At 38.9% G+C, this 16,017-nt stretch overlaps 1 protein-coding gene across 7 annotated transcripts; it reads left to right on the top strand.

The window, feature by feature from the left end:
• Positions 1 to 1,474: 1,474 nt before the first annotated feature.
• On the top strand, positions 1,475 to 15,906 carry brdt (bromodomain, testis-specific). Of its 7 annotated transcripts, none has more exons than XM_043241423.1 (21): positions 1,475 to 1,630; positions 3,937 to 4,233; positions 4,352 to 4,489; positions 4,587 to 4,728; positions 4,824 to 4,945; positions 6,674 to 7,039; positions 7,128 to 7,256; positions 7,350 to 7,559; positions 7,923 to 8,098; positions 8,515 to 8,789; positions 9,502 to 9,591; positions 9,681 to 9,809; positions 11,144 to 11,205; positions 11,356 to 11,518; positions 11,690 to 12,022; positions 12,283 to 12,371; positions 12,981 to 13,092; positions 13,222 to 13,289; positions 13,379 to 13,572; positions 13,840 to 14,038; positions 14,669 to 15,906. In XM_043241423.1, the coding sequence occupies exons 2-21, from the start codon at positions 4,036 to 4,038 to the stop codon at positions 14,735 to 14,737; spliced, it is 3,264 nt and encodes a 1,087-aa protein (XP_043097358.1). In that variant the 5' UTR covers positions 1,475 to 1,630; positions 3,937 to 4,035; the 3' UTR covers positions 14,738 to 15,906. The 7 variants fall into 7 exon arrangements, 5 of the variants coding, with proteins under 5 accessions (XP_043097358.1, XP_043097356.1, XP_043097357.1 ...); XM_043241421.1 differs by having other exon boundaries at positions 1,482 to 3,776; XM_043241422.1 differs by having other exon boundaries at positions 1,482 to 3,801.
• The last annotated feature ends 111 nt before the right edge of the window (positions 15,907 to 16,017 follow it).

The raw sequence follows: 16,017 nt of genomic DNA, 5'->3' as shown, positions 1-16,017 counted from the left end.
AAGCGTCTGCACAGACGGGGAGGAAGATGCAACAAAATCTAGTCCTGAACGTGAATCCCTGCCCTAATTCTTTGATTGTTTTGTTTTGCTTGCATTTATGATCTTTGCCGAACCCTTTGAATTAAATTGTTGTTCTTTTAAAAACTCTCTCTATATATAAAAACATCTGTGAATTAACAGAGAATTTGGTTAACGCTTGAAAAAAAGGGCCCATTGTTAACATTTAGTTAACCACATTAAAGGCATTTTAGTTGATGCTAATTTCAATATTGACTAATGCAGTATTAAAATACAAATTTGCAGAATATCTATTAAAATTAGCTTCATTTTTAATAATATTAACCATTTCAACATATTAAACGCTGTAAGAAACGTTGCTCATTGTTAACGTTAATTAATGCGATCAGCAACATAAACTAATGTTACCTTATTGTAAAGTGTTAGCAATTTTTTTATTGCAATACATCTAATGCTTAGTAGATATACTCTGGTATTACTGTATATGATATTGAAAGGGCTTATCATCTTCTATCATCTTCTTCAGCTGCATTGATACATATATCTCTTCTTCCACCATGGCCATGTGTCTCTGTATCCATGGTCGTGAAAGTATTTTCCTGAATAATATGAGAAGTGACCCTGTGGAATGCTGGGGTCTGAACTCTTGACCTTGGAGCCACATGGCACGATAAAGCCTTTCATCTGACCTATGAGCAAATATAGGGGATGTTTATGTATGGCTGCTTAAAGGGTTCCCTCGAAGTTTCCTTAAAGACAAAAATGGGAACAAAAAACAAACACGACGACAGGGATCAACATGCATGGCATAAGTTACAGCTCTCTCTAAATACTTATAAAAGCAAAGTTAAGCAGAGGACACCGCTAATCCGTTCCTTTTAGTAAAGGCGCAACTACGAGCGTTAGCCTACTTAAAAATACATTGGGTTATTGTGTGAGGCTTGTATAGAAGCGCTGGTAGAAAACCTAAGAGTAAAAGTGTTTTCCATTCAAAACAGGGCTTATGGTGCCCTCTTGTGGAAAGTTTGTTTCAAACGTTTTTGCTGAATAAGTGAAATGAACTAAAAGGTTGGGAATTGTGACTGAGGCCGTCATACTACAATCTACAAAAAGAAAACAGGATTGCAGCAACACGTGTAAATGATAACCTAATAAAACGTTCATTACGAAGAAAATAATTAGATATAGTTTTATTATAAAAGAAATTACAAAACGCGATTTTTCATTCGTAAAAAAAATGTAATAGATTGTCTCGCTTCGATTAAAGAACATGTTTATTTATCTATTTTGTTATATTTCGTCCGTCTTTTCACGTATTCGTTTAGGTTTTTATTTAACACAGGTGAAGCTTGCTTGGATAGGTTTAATGAAGGCTGTAAGGTATTTCTTTACACAAAAGATGAGCGCGGCGTCAATTGAGCGTCAACCGTGAAGCCAATCACTGTCAAGAAAGTGCGCATGCGCGTTAGTTTGCGTTCGCCTCCTTTCAGCATTGCTCGGTGCTCTATCATATCATAGTTCCCTTTGTGAGATTTTTCAAGCTGCAGGGATGACCGATGTCCAACACTCGCCAGAAGCTGACAACCAAAGCCACCGGGAAAAGAGCCACAATGTAATCATTTAACAGACACTAAAGAGGGAAATCGAGCTATAACGATCGACAGAACGTTCTAGAATGGTCATGTGATGTCCGGAGACCAGTTATGTCGCACTTTTAAAAAAATACTCTGACGTACGTGTCTGTTTCTTGCTGGAGTTCGTTTGCCGTCGTAAAAAATAAACAGGTTTAATTGTAAAACATCGTTGCGGAGTTGTGTATGGTATGAAATAGAAGGCGGCTTTGATGCGATACGTTTTAAAGGAATATTTTCACGGCGTTAAAGCAGCGAGGGGGAAGAAGGGAGCACGTGAGGGGTCTTGTCCAATGGGATTGGGCGCTTTCAGCAGAAGGGTATAAATACCAGACGGTTGCCGTGAGAGACGTCCGCCATTGATGACTAACCTTTCAAAGAAACAGTGTAATTTCAAACGTATTCATGTATATGATGTTAATTTGTTCTGTTGGCGTTGAAAACTAAGGTCAAAAATCTTTTAAGTCGTTTTCAAAGAGGGTTTTTCGGGCGCAAAGCATCAACGAGATCCTTCGGTTGGTGAAGTTTTCCAGCAGAGCTCATCCTGCACTGCATCGTCTGTCTCAGTTCGGCAGTTTAAACTTTCTTTGTTGTTCCCGAGACGGAAAGGTAAAATTTTGGATCCAGGTTGAGCTAGCTTCATTTAGCTGGCGGAATGGTTAGGGGAGGGACTGTTAACTGAGCTCAATGTCGGCATCTGACGGGGCGGGGTAATGTGTGGCTAGCTGTGCTAAAGCTAAAGCTAGCCAGGCGCCATTTTGTGGCTCGAGGCTTGCTAAGCACGATTATTCGTAAGATTTATGTAAACCGTTCTGTATTGGTCTGTATCGTGTTTTATGCTTGTGTAAGTTAACGGATGTCCCCAAAACTGGTTATTTAAGCAGGGGCGACACTACTGTGGCGTTAATGTCGAGCCGGAAGTTAGTATTGCGTCATCCATAGATCGGCGGGTTTATGTAACTCGTGGCCCTGGATTGTGTAAAGGAACAAATATATATATTGAATAGAAACGCAAAGTACGGCGTATATATCGCACACCGTATGTATATGGAGCGTTTTTTAAAGCTTTGTTGACCCACAAAGCTGTTTGTTCTGAGTAGATGAACGTCGTCCCCACGTGCAGTCTGTAATTTGAGAAATTGGCACGTGTTCGTCCAAAACAAACCAGAATAAATTGTCACTACGTTTGTAACGTATTTGAACGCCTTGCGAACTTTGTTAGACGTGTAGGTATAAAAAAAATAAACGTGACTCTTCGTCTTTGAAGTGGACTTTATCGATGATGGACAATATTCCTTCCTCCCCTCCAAAAACAAAAAGATTCCCTTCCCAAACAATCATAAGCAAACCAGTGTGGAACTGTTTTATATAGCTTCCAAAAGAATAAAAAAAATAACAACATTTTTTTAACTTTTTTTTTTTCGAATTGTTTTTCTTGTGTAAATAAATTTTGTAAGTTCATAGCTTCTTGTACAGTGATTTCATTTTCTTTTACATTAAATAAAGTACATATAATGATCAATATAATTTGTAAATGTTTTTGAGTACGAGGAAAAACTTTATACCGAGCAGGACGATGACCTTTTAGTTTGGGGTAAGTGTGGTGATGAAGGATAACCTCTGTAGCTGAGCTAAATAAAGCTTGAGAGCCAACGTACAGAAATAATGCGATCTAAGGATGTTTTCACGGTCCAAATTTTAGTATTTTAAGCTTTAATTGATCCAACGCGTAAATTGCTTCTGGAAACAGTTGGAGTTACGCAAAATAAATCAGACGTTTAACGTTTTTCCTTGAACCAGCAGAACGTTAATGTCGGTTTCTGCTTCGTTCATTTTAGATTCGTCTCGAAAAATGTCACACTGACGGTTTTCATCTAAATGTTTTTAATGTGCTGGACAAGTTGTAGTTTTTGTTTAGTGAGATAAGAAAGGTCAGCACATTTGAACTTTATATTGCATTTCACATACGTTACATTTCTTCATTTGTAGGTTATTTTGGGTGAGGTAATTAACATGCTGTGTTTTGTCTGGAACGGGAGCTGAAAGCGTTGTAGTGTTCACTTATTAGACGGCAGAGGGCAGTGCATACTACACGAAACCTTCACTAGCCCTGTGGTGTACAGTGCGGTATGGTATTAGGAATCTTAAAAGCGTGCGTATTACTAAAATACGCTTGTCATAAAAGAACTGTGTGTGCACTAATCTGCTTTTTGTGATTTGCTTAAAAATAATAAACAGCAGTGCAGAATGGCATTAAGGATGTTGACACTGCTCTCCCTGTTTACAGTGGCACAGACAGTGGATGTGTAATGCTCACTGAGCTGCCTAGTCGTAGTTGCAAAAGCCCTTTCCATACTGGTCACCACTTCCTGGAGCGTCTCAGACCATGTCTGATGTGAAACCCCCACCGAACTTCACCATGAATGGGAACCCCCCTTCCCCTGAGTTCAAGAACCCCAAAAGGCCCGGGCGCCTCACCAATCAGTTGCAGTATCTAGAGAAAGTGGTGATTAAGTCCCTATGGAGACATCAATTCTCCTGGCCTTTCAGACAGCCTGTGGATGCGGTCCGGCTCAATTTGCCTGTAAGTCTCAGCGTGCTATTTTACTGATTACAGTTTGTCGGTGCAAACCTTTTGTTCATCTTTTAAAATGTGCTTGCTTAAGGTTATTGTGATTTCAGTGTTTTCACTTTTAATTTAGGATTATTATTCAATCATCAAGAACCCTATGGATTTGAGCACGATTAAAAAGCGTCTTGAAAACAATTACTACTGGAAGGCAATGGAGTGTATAGAAGACTTCAACACCATGTTCACAAATTGTTACGTGTACAATCGGGTGAGCACTCCGCTGTTGCTTTATGTAACGTTGCTGAGAATGGAAGATTTTGATATGCAACGTTTGGATCCGAACTTTTGTGTGTGTGTGGTTTCAGTCGGGAGATGACATTGTTCTGATGGCTCAAGCTCTTGAGAAGCTTTTTTTGGAGAAGGTGGCGAAGATTCCTCAAGATGAGTTTGAAATCTCTGCTCTGACAACTAAAGCTCCTGTGAAAGGAGGAAGGAAGTCAACAGCAGGTATTCGGGCCGTTTAAACTCATGAATAAAATGATTACTGATAACTAAATCGTTGCGTATGGCTAATATATATTTTTATATACATTTGTTTGCAGTGTTAAAGAGGCCACAGTCTCCTGTGTCTGAAGTGGTCTTTCAACAAACCGTGACTGTCATCCCTCCGGATGCTCTCCACTCCATTCCCTCTGCTCCCCTGTCTGCACAACTCACAGCCAAAGTAAGTTCCTTTCTAACCACTTGAACTTTTAACATGTCTCAGCAGTATCAGAACTCCGGTGTTATCATTCATTGCACATCTGGTTTTTACAGTAATCAATGTGCTTGTGCGGACAGCAATACTCTGACTAAAAATCTACCACGTAAACAGATGTTGAATGACACAAATAAGATTAAGACGTGGAGTCATCCTTTTTTGTTTTGTAGTGCAGACCTTAATCGTGTTATTACTGTCGTATAGCACTTTTTGCCACACTTTGCAACAGGATAAATACACAGCAGTGGTCAACTGACAAACTAAAATTTAATTAAAACAACTCTCACCAGTCCTTACTACTCGCTCTCGTCCAGTCCTTCTGAGTTTATGTGGGTACGAACGAAATGTTGCCGAATGAAAGAGCGGTTGCTGGTGTATTTGCATCTGAATTCGTCTGTTTGCTTGAATCATGACAATGCATTTGAAGGTTTAGTGAAATTTTTAACGAAACAATAAAGAAAACGTGACGTTCTGGAGGGAATGATGGATGGGAAGTCATACCCTGTGCCGTTAATCCATCTCCGTCAACAACGGGAACATAAAGGGAATATTCTAAAAGCTACTCATGTTAATCATATTATTGCATATTACAATAAGATAAATTCATTAGAATACTGATGTCTATGTAAACATTCTCAAAGTATGTGGTATAATGCATAGTGGGAAGCACTTTAGTCAACTTAGGTTTGAGTCCCATCTTGTGGACCTTTCCAGTCCCTATCACTTTTCTCCTCCACTTCCTGTCAAATCCCTGTCATTTTCTTTAGGAAAAGGCATACTCACAAATTAGTGTGTGAAATCTGTCTGCAAGTGTTGTCACAAACAAATTGCTCAACTTTTGTAATAAAAAGTATTATGAATTGGAACAAAATGAATAGATGGCTAAAAACCAAGCATAAGCAAAATAAATGCACACTTCTGTGGCCCTGTAAACATTTAGATTCAATCTTTTTATATTAATAATGCAAGTACCCGTATTGTAGATCTCTGTAGGAGGTGCTTGTGTTCTTTTGTCTCTCAGGAAAGAATGTGTGTTTAGAGACTGTCATGTTTGCTCTGAGGCTGTAAAGGAAAGGTTTTGTGGAAAGCCCTTAAACCGAGATGTAGACGTGTTCTGTGCAGATTACTAACTTTGGGTATGTGATTGCTCATTCAGAATACTTTAAATTCATTAACATTACAAAGTGGTTAGGGGAAAAAAAGCATGTTAATATATTGGGATTTAGGCAAAAGTTGTATTAATGTAAGTAATCTGTGTCATTATTAGTAAATGAGACCTACCTCTGGTTTCACAGACAGGTTTTTGTAACAAAAAATATTTCTAGTTTTAAAATGATAAAGTAAATAACTGACTTGCGCTTTTATTTTGTAAGAGGGCAGAGTTTCAGCTTCTTGGCTGACCTATGACTCGACATATGATGCAAAATATCTCAAGTCAGACATCGTTTTTTTTTTTTTTTTTTTTTAAATTGCTTAAATGTCCTAATTGAACTATATGGCCTAATCCTGAAACCGGGCTCTAGTGTTTGCCAAGAATTAGTGTAGTTTTGCCTTTTTGACAGACATAAGGGCTGCTTGGTTGTCTCATACTGAATTATGGAATGTTTTCTAAAGGAGGAAAAGTACAGAAAAAAACAGACATTGCATATAATTTTTAGTTCACTGCAATCTGCATGTACCTTTTTCTTTCAGTTGAAAAATGGTGTGAAAAGAAAAGCAGACACTACGACCCCTTCTGCCTCTTCCATCACCAGCTGTGAGTCGTCCCCTTGTGTAACAGAACCAAAAGTCCTTAAGTTATTCTCCAGGCGAGGCAGCGGCCGACCCATCAAACCTCCCTGCAAAGACCTTCCTGAATCACCACCACAGCATCAGGTGGGCAGAAGGACCAAACTCTCAGAGAGACTCAAATACTGCAATGCCATCCTGAAAGAGATGTTTGCCAAAAAGCATTCTGCTTACGCTTGGCCCTTTTATAAACCTGTGGATGCTAAGGCACTGGGCCTCCTTGATTATCATGAAATCATTCACCAACCTATGGATATGAGTACCATCAAAGTGAGTATCTCGATTTTGTTAATATTACTGGATAAGCTTCGCTCGTTGATTTGGTTTTATATGTAATGGGCTTATTTTTTTCTAATAGAAAAAGATGGAAGGCCGCGAGTACACCGATGCATTGCAATTCGCTGCAGATGTGCGATTAATGTTCTCAAACTGCTACAAATATAATCCACCCGGCCATGAGGTAGTTGCCATGGCAAGAAAACTTCAGGTGTGTCTTTAGGTGGTTTGGTCATCTTTTAAAAAATCCGTTGTTTGTCTTATTTTCATACATGTGGAATGGTTTGGTTTTTTTTTTCCCCAGGATGTTTTTGAGTTTCGCTTCACAAAGATTCCTGATGAGCCGAGGAATTCAGCACCATCATCTAGTCAGAACAGAGTAAGGAAGGAGAGGGCGCACAGTCCGTCCAGCTCTGAGAGCAGTGACAGCGAATCATCGTCGCCCTCAGAAAACTCCTCTGACACGGAAGATGAAGAGGAGAGAGCGCAGAGGCTTGCCAGCCTGGAGGAACAGGTAAGACTTGCATATACACATTTGAGTCCCCTCACCTCTACACTCATCCTCTGTTCCAAAACCGTCACGCCATCAGAGTCGTTCCCAATATGCCAGTACTGCTTGTATTCTTTGCTGCAACAGCAATTCCGAGAAGCGATTTTATAATTTAATATCATGTGCCATGAACTTAATAGGTACTGTGCTTAAGCATGTCGCCAAGTCAAATCTTCTGTATGAGCATTCGAAAGCAGCCTTCTGTAAGGGTTTGGATGTTTTGTACAGTAGGCAGTGGAAAAAATAGCTTGCTAAGTTTCGAACTATAGATTGACAGTGTTTATATGTGCATCCTTATATAATGTCATTTCTGTCTTTACTTACCAGCTGAAAGCAGTGCGAGAGCAGCTGCAGTTGCTGACCCAAACTCCTCTCTTGAAACCAAAGAAAAAGGAAAAGTCCAAGAAGAAGAGGAAGAAAGAAAGAGAGTCCAGTAAGCGAAAAGGTGACGAAATGAAGAAACCAGCAAAAATACAGAAGAGGTCTAACAGCAAGTCATCAGGGTAAGAAAATGTGTGGGGCTTGTGGGTACACATCACGCCCTTTTCTACCCTTATCTACTTTATTTTTTCCGTAATAGCAGTTGCAGCCATTTTTTTTTATTTAATGTCAGGCTTCCGGTCTAATCCACTCTCAGTTATTTGTTTTGCTGCCTGATACTGCAATTTGGTCTGTCCTGTGATATTATTTTAATGTACTAGCCCTATCTTAATTGTAGTATAAACGCACTTACCGTTCACTGGATTTTATTTTATTATTCTTTTTTTTTTCAACATTTACCTGCAGTGGCTAATGAACCGGAAGTCTTGCACATTCACACACAACTGCTTGCTTCTGTGTGGAAAAATAAGGTGGATGATGAGTTTTATGTCAAGACAAATTCTCAAAGAAATCAAAATGACGTCAACTTTGTTCTCAGGCGGAAAGAGAGTAGAGCTTATGACTCAGAAGAAGAGATGAATACATTACCCATGTCTTACGAGGAGAAACGGCAGCTGAGTTTGGACATTAACAAGCTTCCCGGAGACAAGCTTGGCAAAGTTGTGAACATCATCAAGGCGCGAGAACCCTTGCTTAGGGACACGGACCCTGAAGAGATCGAGATCGACTTTGAGACTCTCAAACCTTCAACTCTTCGAGCTCTTGAGTGTTATGTTGTCGCTTGCCTCCGAAAGAAACCGAAAGAATCTGACAGTAAGCAGTGTTTTGTCAATATTAAGGGTTTTTCATGCTGGGACACATTTGTGTGAAAGATGGTATAAAATGCTTTTCACACCAAGTGAAATGGCATGCAGATTTGAAGTATTTGAATTTGTTTTTCATAAAAGTACATATAACAAGACGGGACACTTTTTGTTATTATCTGGAAAAAATGTAATGCTTGCAGCATAGCAGTACATTATTTTAAGTGTGAAAGTGATCCTTAATACATAGACTAAATGAAACTGCATATTGCCCACCCACTTGTTGGTCTGAATGAAAATGCAGATTAATTCTTTGCCACTAGGTGCCGCTTTTGGAGCGTATAAAGCTCACAAGCACTGCTTTTAAATGAAATTTACCCATCACTGGAGGGTTTTTAAAAAGTGATTTGTTGAGCTAATCTTTTGAGAGTTGTTGAACAAATAAGGCAAAAATAGATGCATATAACAAAAATTATTTTTCATTTTATTTTATTTTTGGACCTTGCATGCATTTCAGCCTGTGGTTTGAGTTGAAACATGCCCCCAAAATCAAAATATGAAACTTTCATTACCCGTAATAGAGACAATTTGTATTTTGCATAAAAGACCAAATAAATATTATTTACAACCCTTAAACGCAATTAGTGCTTAAAAGTGCCCCTTAGAAAATTGGTGTGTAAAATTTATTGTGTGATTAATGTAATGATTTTTTACATTATTAGAAAAGAAGCTCCAAAAGAAGTCTAAAATCAAGGAAGCGGACAAAGAGCTGCAACACACAAACGGAGAATCGAATGTTAAAAATGCCAAAAGTAAGTATAGGTGTTTATTTGTTCATTCCTTCTTTTTGATGTAGTCATATAAATGCAGTATAAACCTACGTTTCCCCTTCTGTGTGCAGTTGAAGCTGAAGGGGAGAGTAAAGAGCTGAGCCGTCCGTCTCGTCTGAGTGACAGCAGCAGCAGCTCGGCCAGCTCTGACAGCAGTAGTAGTGACTCTAGCTCCTCTGATAGCTGTGACTCTGATTCAGGTTAGCTGCTTCACACCTACCCACCAACGCTTTTATCCATTCACTGTTTCTCAGGCCAGTCTGTTTTCCCCGATACCAATCTGGCCACTGATGCAGAAAACAAACCAAAAATTGTAAAGCTGGACACGTCCCTAGCATTATACAATTTGCTTATTTCACCCTCTGGACGACAAGTATTTGATTATTACACAGCAAAAAAAAAATTCCCAATTATAAAATGTTTTATGTTCCTTTTTTGTGTTCACTTTGTCTTTTTTCACTTTTGTAATGTAAAGAAAATTGTGCACTTTTGGCTCAAAATTAGTAAAAGAGTAAGTTGTCTCTTCTCAGTTTTTTTTTTGTTGGGTGCTATTATTTATTTGTTTTCCTATGTTTGATATTTTGTTCTTGTTTCATCACAATCACTTTATTTTTTTATGTTATTGCTGTAGTTTAAGACAAGTTTAAGACCAGCTGGCTTTTGTTATGGTTTTCTTTTGCTTTATATGCTTTCAAGTTAAAAAAAAAAAAAAAAAAAGGTCAGGTTCCAATTTGGACCTTCACTAAACATACCTAAGAGTACAGCAGTTTGTGTATCATAAGCTATTGTCCCTGTTAAGAGTTTTTGAATCTGTTGCATTACATTGTAATTTCACCTTGTACTTGTTTGAGGTTATGCAGAGATGTACATGTAATGATAATCTACAATAGATTGTAAAAGCAAACATCGATATGTTGTATGTGAGGTGCTTGGATTGTAAACTATAGATGGAACGTGGAATGTAGGACCAAAACATGAGAGGCCACCGCTTGTCCTGCTTAAAGTCTGTTGTATATTTTGTAGATGTGTGAATTCTATTTACCTAAACGGGTATAAAGCTTACCCATTAAGCATGGTGTTTAACACCCAGAGATTTTAAATAAAACACATTTTCATAGACAACTGTTGTATGGTAAGATAAGTGTTGTGTTTTCTTTCCCTTTGCTTTGTTGTTTCACATTTTTAGTTTTTTTATTCTCATTATTTACTTAGTCACAGAACACTTTCACAAGCTGTGCACATTATTTAGGAAAGAAATTTATATATATATATATATATATATATATATATATATATATATATATATATATATATATATATATATATATAATTTTTTTTTTTTTTTTTTTTTTTGATACACAGTGATTGATACACCATTTATAGTACTTAAATTGCATATACAATTTATCTAAACTCCAGCAACAAAATATAAATAGAGTAAATCAGCAGGAAAGCCCTTGGGATGGGGTTGGCTTTTTCCCGCAGTCATGACTGAAGTGAAATGACCTCAGTGTGCATTGTGCGTGTCTTACAGAACAGAAAGCTAAGAGGAAGCAAAGCAAAGCCCCTGGCAATGGCCACAAAATTAAAAACAAGGTAAAAAGCACACAAGCCAATAATAGACCACCAATATTACATGGCCTACTCCCACTCCTTTTAATGTTTGGCACGTGGAGCATTTCACTTCGTGTAGTGCCAGCTTTTTCCTGAGTGAAATATTGCCCCCTTGTCCCCCTCCTCAAACAGGCATCGCGGCAGGCCCTTGCTGAGGTAAAGGACTGTTCTTCTTCCTCAGTCGTGACGTGCCAGTCTCGTCCAGCGTCGTTAGTCTCGGAGGCAGACTCCAAAGACCTGTTTGCGTCACAACAAGCAAAGCATCCTGCCGAGGACGTCATCATGGCGATCCCAGGTTATTATTCATACTTCGTTCACGTTGATGTGTTTTCTGTGGCCACCTCATGATGTAAACGACAAATGAAATGACGTCCATAAATGATTCCTTTTATAATACTGCTTTTGAAGAACAGGTTTTGATTTGGTTTATCACTTCAACACTTTTCTGTCCATCCTCCTGCAACAGCGTTACACAGCCGGCTGCCTCCTCAGCCGTCCAGACCTAGTGGAAAAGCTGCCCCACTACCTCGTAAAACCTGGCCTGCCCCTTTACCGCTCAACCTACCTCCAGACCAGGACATCGACCCTTTATGTAACACTTCCGCCACCTCCCCCTGTAAAGATGACACAACCACGCCACTCAAATCCTCCCACGTGTCCGTCCCCCCGCACACACCAACCTCACTCCTTTCAGACCCGTCATTCCCCCACAGTCCCTCACTCGACCCACAGGTCTCTCAGGTCGGCCCCCCGTCGCCTGCTGCTGCAGCGGAGCCTCCACTTAAATCTGAGCAGGAAGGTAAGAGGTCGATTGATGTCACCTCCGCCGCCCGCCAATCTCCGCCCCTCGCTCGCTTCCCTCGCTCTGTTAACATTGCGCATCTGCAACTTCGCCCTTCCGTTGTGGAGTGACATTGTGTGTCCATCGTAACTGGTGCTTTGTTTTGAGTTGTCATCTCTTTCCATCTGCACGTCTCTCAGTTATACCGCCACTTTAGTGCACGTGTAAAACAGGACACTAATTCAAAGTAATGTCTCTTTCTCTCCTCATTTGTGAAGGTGTTCCTCCTCTTCTGTCACCTCTGACCTCACCTCCCGCGGCCGTGCCTGTCACAGGATGCCAGCCTACCTCCAGCTCTCAGTTTGAGGTAATTTAGATTCTGCTTAACTTGTCTCTGTATGGTGAAAAACACAAAACAAAATTGGAATAAACAGCCAAGAGTATGATGCCTGTTGAGTTTGTACCCCGTCACATAGGGAAAAACTGACCGTTATACTCTAAATAAGCATTTCTCAACTGGTGGGTCTCTAGAGTTATCCCCTTCCATCGTGCAATGCCACATTACCTTTTTTTTTTTTTGATGCACATAGGAATTTATTCAGTAACCGTTTCAGAATTTGTGCTTCTTTCCATTTCCATACAGATTTTTTTTAATGCCATTTTTCAAAGTGTGCATAAAAATAGGTAGATGGAAAACGGCTGCAGTCTGAAATAGTCTGTAGGAGAGTCCCAGAGTCCTCTCCTACACACTTAAATCTGTCAACTCAAATCTGCAGACTGGCTCTTATGAGTACATCACAAACGGAGTGAGGCATCTGTTTAGAGATCACGCCGCATCCAGTGTGGATGGCACCACCGATTATAATGGGATCTACAGTATTTTGTTTTCATTGAATAAGCGGACAATAGTGTTCAGCCTGGTCATTGTCGTTTGAGACGCGCATCACTTTGTTTTGTACTTGCTTTCTCTCTGCAGCAGTGTAAATTGTTGTCACCTCTGCATGAGAGTCCATTAACCAACATGAGGGATGAGCAGAGCTGCTCAGAGACACTGGAAGAGCCCTCCATTCAGCTGCACAAAATGCACGGTCAGCATTTCTTTTGCCACTTTCCTCAAGAGTCCTCTCCTCCCTTTTTTTTTTTTTTTTTTTTTTTTTTCCTCCTCTCAGTGGTTTCTTGAGTCTTTTTTTGAAATGGGTCGTCTTCACGTTTTCTAGGAGCCAAGTATGACGGCAGTGAACTATGCAAGCCCATTCATGATGCCAAATCCAACCTACCTAAAAAGGTACCAAAGCTTTACATGGGCAGCAAAAATGAAAAGTGCGTTCTTTGGTGTTCTCTCTGATAACTTGGACCTGTTCGTGCGTGTTTAAGGATATTGTCCTAAAGCATGCAGACTCCTGGACAAGCTTGGGGAAGATGGCAACTCAGACTCCTTGCCCAATCAAATCATCCAAGGAAAGTTTCCAGCAGTTTCGCAAAGTTGCCATGGAGAAAGAGGAACGAGAGAGGGCTCGTAAGCTGCAGATGGAGGCCGGTCGAGAGAAGAGCAGCGCAGACAAAAGCGGGTATAAACAGAATCTTATTTTTAAGGCTGCAGTGTATAAAGCGGTGTTACGTAAGTTAGATTTTTGGAAGAGTTTCAATCTCTGCATGGCTGGAGACGTGATTCCAGCTGACCACAGCTTCCCATGGCTCAGTTTCAAAAACTACAAGTTTGACAAATACATTCGAAGTTTCTGTTCCATTATTAATTTGCAGTCATGGCCCCATGTGATTGTGATTTTGACTGTTCTCGCTGATCTAGCTAACTGTGGCTTTTTAATGATTTCTAGTCTGACGCAGCAGCTTCAAAAAACCAAGCCGGACTGCCCGCCTTCAAAGCCAGAAGTGGAGTCGGCAGAGCTGCCTCTGATGGCAGCCATCTTGGATACCCCCAAACCTCCTGAGCCATCGTCTCTCCCACAGAGCGCTGTTGACCGAGAACGAGAGATGGCCCGCAAGAGAGAGCAGGAGCGCCGCAGGAGAGAGGCTGTTAGTACTTTGCGCCAAGTATTCTAGAAAGCAACTTTTGAGATGTTGATATTTTAAAGGGATCGTTCGCCCAAAAATGTAAATTCTGTCATTACTCTCCATGTCGTTCCAAACATTTTTTCCAATTAGTTATGTTCTTCTAGATATACATATATTGTTACTTTTATTATATAATAATGTTTATCATAATGTTTAATAACTGCAATGTTGTTTATTAGCATTAATAACCAAAAATATACATTGTGGTTTTATTAATAACATTAAACAATGTTATTGTTCTTGCCATATAATTGTTGACTTTAACAAAGTTATGTTTATAATACGTAATAACATGCCTTTATTTATTTTAAATCATAAATGACAAAAAAAACACTACTAATATAACAATAAACCTTAAATCATTTGTAATCGTAATATATTTAAACATCTCATTATGTTTTTTTTTTTTTTTGTTTAGTTTTTTTTAGACATGATTTACCAATTAGGTTAATAATTATAATTAATATTAGGATTAAAAATGTATTTATTTTAATTTAATTCTTATGTTGCTAATAAATGGAGTATTATTACTCGTAATCAGAATAATAATGTTTTCACGATGTTAATACTTCTTAATGTTGTTTCTCTTAGATGTCCGGAGTCATTGATATGACCATGCAGAGTGACATAATGGCAACCTTTGAGAAGAACTTGGACTGAGATCAACAAACAAACAAAGAAAAGAAAAATAGCTTGTGTGTATTGCGCTACTGTTCGGTGAACAGTGTAGGCCGTTTTTCTCCCTTCCCTTATACTTGCTCCATGAGTCCTGGTGACTGAAACGGGTCTTTAGTCTTTCAACGGGCAAAAATACTGCAATACAGCTGCATCACTTTACATTTGTACTAAGTTAGCTGTTGTAAAAAAAGAAAAAAAAAAAAGTCGTGGACAGCATATGATGTTGTAAGACCAATATTTGCACCAATAATAGTGTTGAGTGTATATCAAGTTTTTGTTGTTTTGATACGTTTGATGCTTGGATTGAGAAATGCCTGCTGCACTGAAATGCTGCCGATTGTCTGTGGCAGTTCAGAAAGAGATGTACATGTATGTCGTTTCACAAGGTTTTGTGTTCCTTAACGTTTTGGTTTTTTTTTAATACTGAAGAATGTTTACTTCTATTGATTATTATTGTAATCGAGTTTTTTGACACATTCCATCGACTCTTCTGCTGTATGAATATTGCATAGCTGGTCGTCTTGCGCTAGCTGTTGTCAGAACCGTAAGGGATATTCCTGTGCAGGGCCCAAACCCTGTTTATCTTACTAGCTGGTATTTCATGTATTTGACGTAAAGCAGCAATTTAAACAGAACATAGGCTGGCTGCATTACACTCGTCCTGTTTAATTTATATATCTCTATATATTAAAAAAATATTTCTGTAGTGTCAGAAATGTAACCTAAGCATGCGTGTATAAATATTTAGCATTTTGATACAGGACAGCCTTTTTTTTTTTTTTTTTTTTTCTCCCAAATGTCTGTCTAGGAGTTCTCGCACTTCCTGTATTTCTATTTGTATCCATTTGGAAGTGCAGTGCCATAAAGTTTCTCTCTTGGAGATGATAGGCAGTTCTCTGTGCCTAAAGTCTGTGGGATCTCCAGAGCCGTGTTGATTCCTAGGTGTGATCTGGTGATTGTACTGCACTGAAGATTTGTTCAAAAACGTTTCTGACTGTAATGGTTTTGTGTGGCAGTTTTCATCACAAGCACTTTATTCATTACACCACCATGCTGAGGTGTCACATGCTATTGAGGGGAAGAATAATATATTATTTCAAAGAAATCACATTCTAAAAGGTTAAACCAATAAAAAAAAAATATTTTCAGTATAGTTTGTGTGTTGTGGTTACTTTTACAGGTCTTTTATGATGAAACGTAGTAGTATATATATATATATATATATATATATATATATATATATATATATATAGTGCACGTTT

Source organism: Puntigrus tetrazona, chromosome 6 (assembly GCF_018831695.1).
Source record: "Puntigrus tetrazona isolate hp1 chromosome 6, ASM1883169v1, whole genome shotgun sequence".
In the NCBI taxonomy this organism is placed as follows: Eukaryota; Metazoa; Chordata; class Actinopteri; order Cypriniformes; family Cyprinidae; genus Puntigrus; species Puntigrus tetrazona.
The sequence above is the reverse complement of the archived record's forward strand: the minus strand, read 5'-3'. Positions and strand labels throughout refer to the sequence as shown.